At 36.5% G+C, this 15233-nt stretch overlaps 1 protein-coding gene and 1 pseudogene across 6 annotated transcripts in view; both read left to right on the top strand.

Moving 5' to 3' along the window:
* The window catches only part of ZNF383 (zinc finger protein 383), a 49122-nt gene that overhangs the window by 7979 nt on the left and 25910 nt on the right, over positions 1-15233 (top strand). For 4 of the 6 annotated variants that reach the window (XM_060132388.1, XM_060132389.1, XM_060132386.1 and 1 more), the window contains 2 exons: positions 306-401; positions 5255-7523. In XM_060132388.1, the coding sequence (XP_059988371.1) occupies positions 306-401; positions 5255-6450 (1292 nt within the window). In that variant the 3' untranslated portion in view covers positions 6451-7523. Of the gene's footprint in view, positions 1-305; positions 402-5254; positions 7524-15233 lie in introns of those variants that run through there. The other 2 variants (XM_060132391.1, XM_060132390.1) reach the window with 2 other exon arrangements.
* Positions 8148-9034, top strand: LOC132510385 (large ribosomal subunit protein uL22-like; annotated as a pseudogene).

Raw genomic sequence — 15233 nt, 5'->3', positions numbered from 1 at the left:
AGGGCATCTATCCCAGTAATTTTGAGTTCTCTGGAATGTCTGTTTCTTCCACAGTGAATTTCTCAGCTGCTTTTCGAGCTACCCGCTGAATTTCTGCTCCCTGTTCCCAAGTAAATGGCTTGAACTGAAATGAAAAGGAAGAGTGGGAAATGGGCAGCTCCAATTGGCTGTGGCTGAGCTTCATCCTCTTTGTTTGACTGTTCCTGTAGTGGCATCTCTTCCTTGATCATCAAGGGACTGGATCTGACTTCTGGATCAGATTTACCCACAGCATAACCATGTTCCATATCTTTTCTTGTGAGCAGGACTTTACATTCCTAAGCCTCAAGTTATCTCCTTATTGGAACAGGGGAAAGAGCCCTGGATGATTGGCAGAGAGCTGACAAGAGGCCTGTGTTCAGGTGAGTGAGAAATGATTGGACAGAAGCAGGGCACTACAGGCAATAACTCAGTTGATCAGTGAAGAAACAGCACCTTTGAGATGTTATCTTGGAAGCTCCCATCAAAACCATAGGCCTGTGGGAAAAACTAAGTCTTTTTAGCACGAGTTTACAAATGACCTGTTTCATTCCTTCCCTCACTTACTGCTTTCTACTACTCTTCTCCACTCCCCCTCTTAATTTCAAGTAGAAGGTGCCCTTCACATCCCCCACAAAGAAAACTCTTTTACCCATATTTTAGATTCAGTTCCTTACTAGCTTTTCTTCCTCTTCGACTCATCTAAATGTTTTCTGTTACAAGTCCCAAAATAGTATACGTGTGTGTGCGCGCGTGGGCGCATGTCTGCATGTATCTGCACTGCCCCTCCCTTCCAAGTACTAGTCTTCCTTGATAGCTGCTGGCCAATGATTTGGGTTCCTTTGGATAGAATTGAAGGAGTTCATGAACTTGGATGAAAAGAAAAAAATGCATCTTTATATTTAGTATCCTCTAATTGAAATTTAGCATTTCTTCCTGTTATGGTATATGCAACAAACCGTAGTAGTGTTAGTAGTTCCTGTGACTTTGACATGAATGGAAATCACAGATATTTTCATATCATTTTATTGTTGCTTTGACGTATTGAAATGCTATTTATGCTCATCACTATTTCAGAATTACTATAGTATTAGGCTCACTGCTAGGTCTTACTCTTTAATGTGTTTATAAAGAAGAAAACTCCAGGCAGAGGGAAGAACCCCTGTGAAGGCCCTTCTAGGAGGGGAAAACTTGGTGTGTTTGAAGAACTGAAAGAAAGCTAGCGTTGTTGGGGCCCAAGAGCAAGCATGAGTGGAGTGTGAGTCGAGATTGGAGAGACAAGTAGGAACCACATTATTCAGCCTTTGCCAGTGGTTATGAGGAGTTTGGATTTTGAGCAGTGGAAGCCCAGGCCAAATGTCATTTTTGTGCCTGAAGAGATTAAAGACTGTGAAAACTTGGTGGGGATCTGGGTTAGGAGGCTACTTGAGTGGTCTGAGTAACAGATGATTCTGGTTTGGAATAGGGTATTGGCAGTGGAGATAGAAAAGCTACTGAAGAGCTTAACTAGATGAAAGTTGCTGAAAGATCCTATGGAGGTAGGAGGAAGAAGAACATGCTGAAATGAATTCCCTGTTTCTGGCTTGAGAAGTTCTAATAGGCTCCATTTTGATATCTTCACACTGTTTAATTTGCCTAAAATCTCCATTTTGGGTAAGAAATTGCTTTATAATAATAGTTATCAAATACTGAACACTTTACTCAAAGACATTCACTTACACTTTTCCTCACACTCTTAGTAATCATGAATTAAGGATTATCTCCCTTTTACAGGTGAAATGGGGACTAGAAAGATTAAATAATTGCCTAGGAACCTATAGTAAGTAACTCTCAGTGATGGGACTCAGCTCTCATCAATCTGCTTCTGACTCCTGTCATCTTTCCATGGTAGTATCTTGCACTGTGTCTTCTTCTTATTATTTTTTACAATCCTTGTATGAAACTTCTGAGAATTATTTTTCCCTTATATTGTTCTTTTTTTAAATTGAAGTATAGTTGATTTACAATGTTGTGTTAGTTTCTGGTATACAGCAAAGTGATTTGGTTATACATATATATATATATATATTTTCAGATTCTTTTTCATTATAGTTTATTGTAAGATATTGAATATAGTTCCCTGTGCTATACAGTAGGACCTAGTTGTTTATTTTATGTATAGTAGTTTGTATCTGCTAATCCCAAACTTCTCATTTATTCCCTCCCCCCCGTATTTCCTCTTTGGTAACCATAAGTTTGTTTTCTAGGTCTGTGAGTCTGTTTCTGTTTTGTAAATAAGTTCATTTGTATCATTTTTTAAAATTCCACATATAAGTGGTATCATACAGTATTTGTCTAACTTACTTCACTTAGTATGATCATCTCTAGGTCCATCCATGTTGCTGCAAATGGCATTGTTTCATTCTTTTTTGTGGCTGAGTAATATTCCATTGTGTGTGTATGTATATGTGTGTGTGTGTGTATATATATACCACATCTTCTTTTTTTTTTTTTTTTACCACATCTTCTTTATCCATTCATCTGTCAGTGGACATTTAGCTTGCTTCTATGTCTTGGCTATTATAAATAGTGCTGTTATGAACATTGGGGGGCATGTATCTTTTCAAATTATAGTTTTCATCTTTTCTGGATATATGCCTGGAGTGGGATTGCTGGATCATATGGTAACTCTATTTTTAGTTTTTTAAGGAACCACCATACTATTCTCCCTAGTGGCTGCACCAATTTACATTCCCACCAATAGTGTATAAGGGTTCCCTTTCTCCACACCCTCTCTAGTATTTATTATTTGTAGACTTTTGGATGATGGCCATTCTGACAGTTGTGAGGTAATATCTTATTGTGGTTTTGATTTGCATTTCCCTGATGATTAGCAATGTTGAGCATCTTTTCATGTGCCTGTTGGCCATCTGAATGTCTTCTTTGTTTTTTTTTCTGGCTGTGTTGGGTCTCCATTGCTCTGTATGGGCTTTCTCTCTAGCTATGGCGAATGGGGGCTACTCTTCATTGAGGTGCACGGGCTTCTCATTGCAGTGGCTTCTCTTGTTGCAGAGCAAGAGCTCTAGGTGCACGGTTTCAGTAGTTGTAGCATGCGGGCTCAGTTTATTGCAGCACATGGGCTCTGGGGCGTGTGGGCTTCAGTAGTCGCAGCTAATGGGCTCAGTAGTTGTGGCATGCGGACTCTAGGGTGTGCGGGCTTCAGTAGTTGTGGTGCACAGGCTTAGTAGTTGTGGCTTGCAAGCTCTAGAGCACAGGCTCAGTAGTTGTGGAGCACAGGCTTAGTTGCTCCATGGCATGTGAGATCTTCCTGGACCAGGAATCGAACCCATGTCCCCTGCATTGGCAGGCGGATTCTTAACCACTGCGCCACCAGGGAAGTCCCCTGAATGTCTTCTTTGGAGAAATGTCTATTTAGATCTTCTGCCCATTTTTTGATTGGGTTGATTTTTTAAAAAAATATTTATCTATTTATTTGGTTGCACAGGGTCTTAGTTGCAGCATGTGGGATCTTCATTGCTGCATGAGAACTCTTAGTTGCAGCATGTGGGATCTAGTTCCCTGACCAGGGATCAAACTCGGGCCCCCTGCATTAGGAGCACAGAGTCTTATCCACTGGACAACGAGGGAAGTCCCGATTGGGTTGATTTTTTGATATTGAGCTGTATGAGCTATTTGTATATTTTGGAAATTAAGCTCTTGTTGGTGGCATTGTTTGCAAATATTTTCACCCATTCCATAGGTTGTCTTTTCATTTTGTTTATTGTTTCCTTTGCTGTTGCACTGTGTCTTTTTTCTCTCTGTCTGCCTTAAACTTCAGGAGTCTCTCCTCTCAGTCACTGCAGTGGTATATGAGCAAGTCTCTCCCTTGTCCTAAGATCAGCATCACAGAATTCCAAGGCAAACAGTATTTTCACTGAATCCCCAGAACATAGCATGCTCTGAGTCTTCCCTATCTGCCACTCACATCAAATCAGTTCATTGACTTATCTTAGGCTGTTCCCCCATCTGGCTGACCCTCTGTAATCGCTTTTATGTTGCATCTAGTATGCCCTTTATTATGGACCCTATTCTGTTTTATCCCCAACTGGGTGTACTGCAGTTTAATTTTGACACTAACTACCCAGAGTTAGCTTAGACCCCATAGGTTAACAGCCAGTCTTACACAAGACTGCCTTCACTTCTGACACCAGCTGCAAGTCTCAGGGGTTCCTCAGACCACCCACACTTCTGACCAACTGGCTATAAATTTGGGATTTCCATGGCCCCTGCAGGCTTTGCTAGAATGACTCACAGAACTTAGGAAAGCTCTGTACTTACAATTGCAGTTTTACTGTAAAGGATACATATCAGATGAGTTAGGGTAGGCTTCTGGAGGCAGAGGTTCCATAACCTCTCCCTGTGAAGTCAAAGTGTGTCACCCTCCTGGTGAAGCGCCTCGGTGTGTTCACCAACCAAAAATCTCCATTGAGCTTCGGTGTCCAGAGTTTTTATCAGGGCTTAATTACATTGGCATGATTGATTAAGGCATTGGCCACTCAATCTCTAGCCTCTCTCTCCACCCCAGAGGTCAAGAAGCTGAAAGTCCCAATCCTCTAATCATATGCTGGATCTTTCTAGTGACCATTCCCCATCCTAAAACTATCTAGGGGTCCACCATGAGTCACCTCATTAGCATAATGAAAACACTGCTATCACTCAGGAAATTCAAAGGGTTTTTCAAGCTCTGTGTTAGGAACTGGGGACAAAGACCAAATTCATACTTTATTATACTACAGAGCCCAAGAATCTCCCCCTATATGCGTTTATTCCTCTCAGTAGACCTTTAATGGAGGTAACATTGTCCACTTTTTGTAATATATATAGTATGATGATGTACTCTGTTTCTTACATACACATACATACAAGCTTGTAGAGATGTATATAAAACTAGTCATCTTTTAATATGCCCAAGCATTGTATATTTATCAACTTTTCAGGTGATTCTGATCCACATCAGTATTTGAGAATCATTGTGGTTCCCTATTTCCATAGTCTCCTCCTGCTGCTTCCTGCATTATATCTCCTTAATTTTGTGCATTTCTTGTCCATTTTTCAGATTAAACAGATATACTTGAGAACTCTATGTCATTCACTACCAGATATTATTTTCACTTTAGTTTTTCCATTTCTATTATAAAAGTTTAACTTTTCACAAATGAGGTGGGGGAAGAATATTTACCATTTTATTTTCTTTCAGATCTGGAATCAATGTGTGAAACCAAGTTATTATCACTAAAGAAGGAAGTTTATGAAATAGAATCATGCCAGAGGGAGATGATGGGACTTACAAAGCATGGCCTTGAATACTCCAGTTTTAGAGATGTTTTGGAATATAGAAACCACTTTGAAAGACAAGTGGGATATCAAAATGGGCATTTCAGCCAAGAAATATTCACTCATGAATACATGCCCACATCTATTCAACAGACATTCTTTACTCTACATCAAATAATTAACAGTGAAGAGAAACCATATGAATGTAAGAAATGTGGAAAGATCTTTAGTCAGAATTCACAATTTCTTCAACATCAGAGAATTCATATTGGCGAAAAATCTTATGAATGTAAGGAGTGTGGGAAATTCTTTAGTTGTGGCTCACATGTTACTCGACATCTGAAAATTCATACTGGTGAAAAACCCTTTGAATGTAAAGAATGTGGAAAGGCCTTCAGCTGTAGCTCATACCTTTCTCAACATCAGAGAATTCATACCGGTAAGAAACCCTATGAATGTAAGGAATGCGGGAAGGCTTTTAGTTATTGCTCAAATCTTATTGACCATCAGAGAATTCACACTGGTGAAAAACCGTATGAATGTAAAGTATGTGGGAAAGCCTTTACTAAGAGCTCACAACTTTTTCAACATGTGAGAATTCATACAGGTGAGAAACCCTATGAATGTAAGGAATGTGGCAAAGCTTTTACTCAGAGCTCAAAGCTTGTACAGCATCAGAGAATTCATACAGGTGAGAAACCCTATGAGTGCAAAGAATGTGGCAAAGCCTTTAGTAGTGGCTCAGCACTTACTAATCATCAGAGAATTCACACTGGGGAGAAACCCTATAATTGTAAGGAATGTGGGAAGGCTTTTACTCAGAGCTCACAACTTCGTCAGCATCAGAGAATTCATGCTGGTGAGAAACCTTTTGAATGTCTTGAATGTGGGAAGGCCTTTACTCAGAACTCACAGCTTTTTCAACACCAGAGAATTCATACAGATGAAAAACCATATGAATGTAATGAATGTGGAAAGGCCTTTAATAAATGCTCAAACCTTACTCGACACCTCAGAATTCATACTGGTGAAAAGCCCTATAACTGTAAGGAATGTGGAAAGGCATTTAGTAGTGGCTCAGATCTCATACGTCATCAGGGAATTCATACTGATGAATAATAAAAACTAAAGCTCTTGTCACCTTCCTGATATTTTAAACAACAACAACAAAAATTCCTGTGTGATAGTTACCCTCTTTCACTATTTTTTGTTTCTTAATTTTATTTTATATTTCTTTTTAATCCAAATATATTTTACTCTAAGTTATGAATTTGGATTCTAAATTGACATTTGCCTGTCTCTCCCCCTTACTTCCCCAACCCCATCTTGTACTAATAGCAGTTCAACAATTTTTTCCTTTCCTATTATTTTGTTCTACCTTCTTGGAGATAGATTATATTCCTGTTTATATTTGCTTGAGTTTTAAGGCTATGCTTTCTTCTCTGATATATATATTTGTGCTTATACCAACATCACACTGTTTAAATTGTGTGACCTTGTATTTTGTAATTCCTTGTAGAATTAATTACAATATAACCTTTTTTTGAAGTCACTGTTAGTCTTTTTGTTTCATTTCACAAATTTATATTTTTTATTATAAAACAGAATATCAGAAAACTAGAAATTAAAAAAGCCAAGATTAATTGTAATTATACAAACTATAGATGATGACTCTAAAGTTGGTAGAGCAAATCCTACCAGACTTTGTTTTTAAAGAAAATGTAGTCATGGTACACATGTTGCACCTTCACCTGATACACATGTGTTGGCTTTTATAATGCTATAAAATATGATTGCCATTTCAGTAAATATAGATTTTTATCTTTATCGATGTACTTAATGACTTTTTTAAATGACCTTATTTATTATTCATGTTATGGTTGCATCTAATTGTTTTCAGTTATAAAATCTTCCCTGACTAATATGACCCAAAATTTATCTTTGGATGCTTGTTTTTTCCTTTTAAAACATCTATTTTAGTTGCTGAAATTATCCATATTTTCTCCTTTATAAACTGTTTTGTTCCTTTTCATCAACCCTAACCCTAAGCTCATACTAGAAAGGTAATTAACTACTGTTACCGGTATTATTTATGCTTCCAGGTTTTTTAAACTTTTTACTTATATATGTTAGTGACATTTTATTTTTTATGTATTAGTAAATATAATCACGTTCTATGTATTGGTTTGTTGTGAGGATTCAATGAGTTAATAAAGTGTTTAGAACTTTTCCTATCATGTAGTAAATGTTTAGTAAAAGTCCACTATTATCATTGATACACTCATTTTCATAATTATCGTCATTATTATTTGTGGAAAGGATTTTAACCATGTTGTTTACTTTTGTCTAAATCCAAGAATTAATAATGAAAAAAGAGAAATAAGTGTAATGAACATAGGAAAGCTTTCCCCATCACTCATTATTCTGCATGAAATTTCAAAAGGGGAAAAAAAGTTTGCGTGGGTAATCTACATTCAGACTTTATTTTCTATGCTGCACAAAGACTAATACCCTGTGGATACAATGATGGGTAGTTGAAAGCACAGTCAAATAAGCAGGAAGAGATAAGAATATTTTTCCTAATAATTAGTTTCCAAAAAAGAAAATATACAGGGCACATTATTTGACCAGAATGGGGGAGACAGTAACAAAAGGATGGCCAGCAAATATCTGAATATTAATTTAGTGTCCCCTCTTGGTTAACATGGGTTAAGGAACTAAAACCTTAATATACACGTTATTTAAACGTGAATGAATATGAGAACACAATTGAAAAACCTGTGGGACTTCCCTGGTGTCCAGTGGGTAAGACTCCATGCTCCCAATGCAGGGACCCAGGGTTCAATTCCTGGTCAGGGAACTAGATCCCACATGCATGCTGCAACTAAGAGTCCACATGCCACAACTAAGAGTATGCGTACCGCAACTAAAGATCTCGCGTGCCGCAATGAAGATCCTGTGTGCCACAGCTAAGACATGGCCCAGCCAAAATAAATAAATATTAAAAAAAAAAAACACCTGTGAGTGGCAGCCAAAGTTGTACTGGAAGTTTTATAACCCAGTGTGCATGCATACATTAAAATACTAGACTTTTCCGGGAAGCGGCCTGAGATGACCTGACCTCTAAAAATGGTTCACTATTCACTTGGCCCAGAAAATGCCACAAAATCATGCAAGTCAAGAGGTTCAAATCTTGTGTTCACTTTAAGAACACTCGTGAAACTGCCCAGGCCATTAAGGGTATGCATATCTGAAAAGCCACCAAGTATCTGAAGGATGTCACTTTAAAGAAGCAATGTGTGCTATTCCATCGTTACTAAGGTGGAGGTGGTAGGTGTGCCCAGGCCCAACACTGGGGCTGAATGCAGGGTTGGTGGCCCAAAAGAAAGAGTGCTGAATTTTTACTGCACATGCTCAAAAATGCAGAAAGTAATGCTGAACTTAAGGGCTTAGATGTAGATTCTCTGGTCATTGAGCACATCCAGGTGAACAAAACCCCCCAAGATGTGGTGCAGGACTTACAGAGCTCATGGTCAGATCAACCCATACATGAGCTCTCCCTGCCACATTGAGATGATCCTTACTGAAAAAGAACAGATTGTTCCTAAACCAGAAGAGGAGGTTGCCCAGAAGAAAAAGATATGCCAGAAGAAACTGAAGAAACAAAAGCTTATGGCCTGAGAATAAATGCCGCAAAAAATAAATGCAAATAAAAGTTAAAAAATATACTAGAAATCATTAATAAATAAAATCAATATAGAACCCAGGGAGATAAAACAAGCAAAAATATATCTAAATTGGATAGAGAAAGGCATTATTAGTTATAAAATAAATGACAGAAACAAGTAAACAATCTAAAACAGAAAATTATTTGACTGAAAAAAGTAGACAAACTAGTGATTCAGGTGGGGGAGTACAGATGACGAATGAACAGCACTGTGAATGAGACATTGAAATGACTACATATTTGAATTTGAAAGGACGCTATCTTTCTGGGTGATTAAAATGTTCTGGGATTAGTGGTGTACAACTGTGTGAATATAATAAAAGCCACTGAACAGTATACTTTAAAAGGGGGGTGAATATTATGGTATATGAATTTTATCTCAAAAAACTTAAAAGTTAGTACTATAGACATTTTTATAATATATCTGAAAATCTGGACAAAGTGTCTGATTTTTATAAAGAAATTGGATTGACTTGATATCAGAATTGACTAGAGAAGAAGTGTAAAATCCTAATAGACTCATTTCCAAAAGGAACATTTTAAAATTAAACCAAAAAAATAAATGTCATGGGAATTCCCTGGTGGTCCACTGGTTAGGACTCTCTGCTTCCACTGCTGGGGGCCAGGGTTCAATCCCTGGTTGGGGAACTAAGATCCCACAAGCCTCAAGGCGCAGCCAAAAATAAAAATAAAGTAAATTAAAAAAACAATGTCACACAGCTACACTAGAGACACCAAATTAGATATATTTATAGATGAACCTATGAAATGTTTCAGGAACTCTTCCAGGACATAGACTGAGGTAGCAAGTTACCTGTTTTTACGAATCTGTCGTAATCCTAAAGATAAAACTTACTAGGAGAATACAAAAAGATAATATGCCCAAAATCAGTTATGAAAATATGCAATGTTAAAAATTAGCAAATCAAATCTAGTAATCTATTGAAAGGAGATAAATGTTTGTCACAATCTGAATTTTGGAAAAAACATTTCTAATAAGTCCTTATTCAAACGTGCTACTCACTTTCTGAAACTTGGAAATCAAATTGATTTAGTTAGCATTCCTTAGTATCTTAACTCGGAAACCAAATAGATTTGGATTGCAAGGCATTCTTGAAATACAACACAAGATAATTCACATGGAATTTCTAGAGTTTAAATAACTAAATCACTGTAAATGAAAATATATTATCAAGCCTCAATATATTCTAGCTGCACCCTTCTTTTCTTATCAGTATTTGACAGAACGGGATATATTTTACAAATAAACTTGAGTTATCCTACCTGCTGCAATATCATTCATTTATACCCTGCATTCATTCATTCATTTATTTATACCCTGTCTACTTGTCACTTGAAGAGTCTTTAAAACAGCTAATGAATCCAATCATTGCCATGCATTTAGTATGAGGATGTAGTGGGAAGTGGGAAGGAGGTTGTTAAAACAATCACAGAATTTCAACTCTCATGGCAATTTGAATCTAGAATATGAAAGGTGTTCATTCCCATGATAACAAGAAAACCTGGACAAGGTAAAAATCATACTTTCCTATGGGACTATCTAGGAGTGGTAGTAGGGAGTTCCCTGGCAGTCCAGTGGTTAGTACTCCACGCTTCCACTGCAGGGGGCACAGATCTGATCCCTGGTCAGGGAACTAAGATCCCACATGCCATGTGGCAAAAAAAAAAAGTGGTGGAAGCAGGGAACTGAATTCCTGACAAAAAATAAGCCCTTGATAGGTAAGCAGATTGCTGCATGACTTTGCATTCTTGGATATGGTGCATGGTGTGGGTATAGATATGGATGGATGAAGGTGTAGGCCTGACAGATGAAGAGACTTTGCAGAGATAAAAAGAAATTAGTAGAGCCTAAAGATACTTAGGACTTTTTGGTTGGATAAGAATCTGGAGAAAACCCAAATGCAAAAGATTTAAAAAATACTATCAACCAACTTTACCTGACATTATTTAATGGTACTCTCAATCAGCACAATACACTTGCTTTTCAACGACATAGAAAACACTAAGATAGACTACATGTTGGGCTATAAAATAAGATTCAGGTATTGTCAAAGGAATAACATACAGATTATATTCTTTAACACCGAGCTAAATAGAGTTCAATGGTTTTAACTTCAGGTGTATGATTCACCTAGAATTAATACTTGTGTATGATATGAAGCATAGATTAAGGTTCATTTTTTTCCTCACATAAATAGTTGTTCCACAACTTCTTGTTAAAAAAGACTTTCATCTCTTGCATTGAGTTGCTTTGGTATTTTTATCAAAAATCAGTTGACCATATATGTACACCTTTATATTAGCAATGTACAATCGTAAGATGAAACAAAAATCAGTTTATAATGGTATCAAAAAGTATAAAATACTTAGGAATAAGTTTGATAAAAGATATGAAAGATCTTTCTATGGAAAACTACAAAACATTGCCAAGGAAAAAGACAAAATCTCTCTTTTTTTTTTTGTGGCCACGCCTCACAGCTTGTGGGATCTTAGTTCCTGGCCAGATATTGAACCCAGCCCTGGCAGTGAAAGTGCTGAGTCCTAGTCACTGGGCGGCCAGGGAATTCCCTCGATAAGATCTAAATAGATGGAGATATCATGGCTGTGGATTGGAAAACTCAATGTCTTTAATAAAATTTCCCCAAATTTATCCATAGATTCCAATGCCATCCTAGTCAAAATACCAGCTTGCTTTTTATTTTAAATTGATAGAAGTTTTCTAAAATTTGTATAGGAATCCAAAGACCTAGAACAGCCAACATCGGTATTGAAAAAGAACAAATTGGAGGACTTGTATCTGATTTCAAGACTTGCTATAGAGCTATGATAAACCAATAAAGACTGTGGTGTTTGCAAAGGATAGACAAGTCAGTAGAGTAGAAGAAAAAGTTCGGAAATGGACCACAACAAACCCCAGAGTTCAACTTTTTCCTCCTAATTTTCATTAACGTTTGTGAGAAACACACTTGGGAAATGTTTACTTAACTAAAATACATGAGTAAAAAGTAAAGTTTAGGAGATTGTTGTAGGTAGTATTTGGGGTTAGGAGATTTCCATGTCTGTAATATTAGATCCTATAGAAAGTCTCTAGTTAGTCCTGCTCTGCAGAAGGAAATACCTCTCACCAAAGATGTCATAAATCTTTCCTTCCTCTGTAACTTCTCCTCCAGTCATATCTTATGAGAGACTGAATTATGGTAATGTTTACAAGAATAAGTGATATACATTAAATTGCATCATTAAAAACGTTTGAGAAAACCAGTTATTTTTAGTCTAAGGAAGAAAAATCTCCAAGAATTGAAGACTTTAAAAAGACAGAAAATGTATCTGGAATTTCAGTTCAGTACTGGCTTTGTTTCTAGTTCTGTTTTAATATTTGAATAGGTGCTGTCAGAAATAGAACTTTTCTTTTTTATTACATGTATACACTTTTAATATATCTTTTATTATATTCCTCTACCAAAATTACAAGAATAATATATTTAGCCACAACTAGTAAAAAATGAAAAAACATATAAATAATATCTGCACCCACACCAATTCTTTCAGACCTATGTACAATTTCAACAAAGCTTATTTACCTTTTCACACCTTTCTCCTTGCTCCTACCAACATTACACACATATCTGATTTGTCTTTGTTCAAAAATTTTTTTAATTTTTTAAAAATTTATTTATTTTTGGCTGTGCTGGGTCTTCGTGGCTGCACGCAGCCTTCCTCTAGTTGTGGCGAGCAGGGGCTACTCTTCGCTGCGGTGCACGGGCTTCTCATTGCGGTGGCTTCTCTTGCTGCGAAGCACCGGCTGTAGAGCGCAGACTCAGTAGTTGTGGCGCACGGGCTTAGTTGCTCCGCGGCATGTGGGATCTTCCTGGACCAGGGATGGAACCCATGTCCCCTGCATTGGCAGGCAGGTTCTTATCCACTGCACCACCAGGGAAGCCCTCAAATTTTTTAATGGCATCGGGCTATGCACTATTTTCTCTAACTTGCTTTGCTCAAGCAAGTCTAAATTGTACATTCCCCCAGATCAATAAGTATAATCTTACTCTTTCTAAGATTACGTTGCACATTATATTCCTGATGTTGGTTGTTTGTGCCTTTTCTTTTTCACTTGATTAGTCTTTGTGGTTTATTACTCTTTTGAAAGAACGACTTTTTGCTTTCTTGATACTCTCTATTGTGTGGACGTTTCCAATTTTATGTATTTTTCTATTTTTGGGTTTAATTTGCTGTAAAATTCTCATATCATTGATTTTCACCATTTCTTCTTTTCTAATATGTGTATTTACAACTACAAATTTCCCTATAAACTTTACCTCATCCCATTAAGTTTCTTACATTTTATTTTTATTATAATTTAAATAATTTTATAAATTCAACCATAAAATTTTCTTTGATCTGTGTTTTTAAAAAAACTTTATTTTGAAATACTTTTAGATTCATATTAAGTTGCAAATACACATATAGGGAGATACCATGTATTCTTCACTCATTTCCCCTCAAAGGTAATATTTTGCATAACTATAGTACAATATCAAAACCATGAAATTGACATGGGTACAATCCACAAAATTTAACCAGTTTTTACCAGTTTTATATGCACTCATTTCTATGTGTGTGGTAATAGTTCTATATAATTTTATCAAGGGTATAAGTTTCATGTAGCCACAATATACAAAACTGTTTAATCCCCACAAGGCTACCTTATGCTACCATCTCATAGCCACATCCACCCCTTCCCACATCCTTAAGCCCTGGTAACCATTAATCTGTTTGCCATTTCAATAATTTTCTAAATTTCAATAATGTTATATAAATGGAATCGTATAGCATGTTATCTTTTTGTGATTGGCTTTTTTTCCCTCAGCATAATTGCCTTGAGAGCCATCCAAGTTGTTGCATGTACCAGTTTGTTCCTTTTTATTGCTGGATATTTTTCCATGGTATGAATGTACTGCAATTTTTAAACTATTCTTCCATTTGAGGACATTTGGATTATCCCATTTGTTTGTCATTACTATTTTCCTCTTTCTTGAATTACCCTGGATAAAGAACAACATTTTTTTTCTACTTCCTGTCTCTTTTAGCTTGTTAGTTATGAAATTTTGACTCTTTTTCAATGGTTACCATAGAAAACACAGCATGCATCCTTGGCTTAATGAAATCTATTATACATTAGTGCTTTTATGTCTCCTCACAGCATAGAACATTACTTTCTTTTTATTTACTCACACATGTTTTTTTGTGATATTGGTATATTCTTTAATTTTCTACAAATTAAAAACCCTATGAGATATTATTATTTTATACATTTCAATATTCAATTAGATTTACTGATGTAATTATCATTTTCATTGCTCATTTATTCCTGCATCTCTGTGCTTCTCTCTGGTCTCTCTCTCTCTTTTTTTTTTTTTTCCACATTTTGGCCGTGCCACACAGCACATGGGTTCTTAGTTCCCTGACCAGGGATCGAACTGGTGTCCCCTGCCGTGGAAGCGCGAGTCTTAACCACTGGACTGCCAGGAAAGTCCTCTCTCTCTGGTCTCATGTTCCTTCTGCTGAAGAACTCCTTTAGTATATTGTTTTATTGGATTTCTGCTAATGATGAATTCTTTGGAGGGGTTTTGGGGGTTTTGGGGAGTCTTTTTATTTTGCCTCCATTTAAAATACTTTTTTGTCATGAAAAACTTTAAAAACACACATAGAGAGACTAATATGTTTGTTGTGTAGCCATCACCCAGATTCAACCATTATCAACTCATTGCCAATCTTGTTTTATCTATTCCCCTACCCACTCAACCCCTCCCCCAATTATTTGAAGCAAATTTCAGACAGATTTAATTTTTCTTATATTTCCATAAATATTTTTAAACATAAGAACTATTTTTTGAATGGCATAATCATAATATCATTATCATACCTAAATATTAACAGTAATTCCTTTATATAATCACATGTCCAGTGAGGGTCCAAGTTTTCCTGATTGGTTCCTATTTTTTTTTTTTTAGCAGTTTGTTCAAATCAGGATCCAGAGAAATTCCATATATTGCAACTGGTTGGTTTGTTTTCTAATCTTTTAAAAAAGAGTTCCCCCTCCCTTTCTTTCTTCTTGCAACTCTTTATTCATGAAAACCAGGTAATTTGTTCAGGA

Source organism: Lagenorhynchus albirostris, chromosome 19 (genome assembly GCF_949774975.1).
Source record: "Lagenorhynchus albirostris chromosome 19, mLagAlb1.1, whole genome shotgun sequence".
Taxonomy (NCBI): Eukaryota; Metazoa; Chordata; class Mammalia; order Artiodactyla; family Delphinidae; genus Lagenorhynchus; species Lagenorhynchus albirostris.
This window is presented reverse-complemented; position numbering and strand designations above follow the sequence as displayed.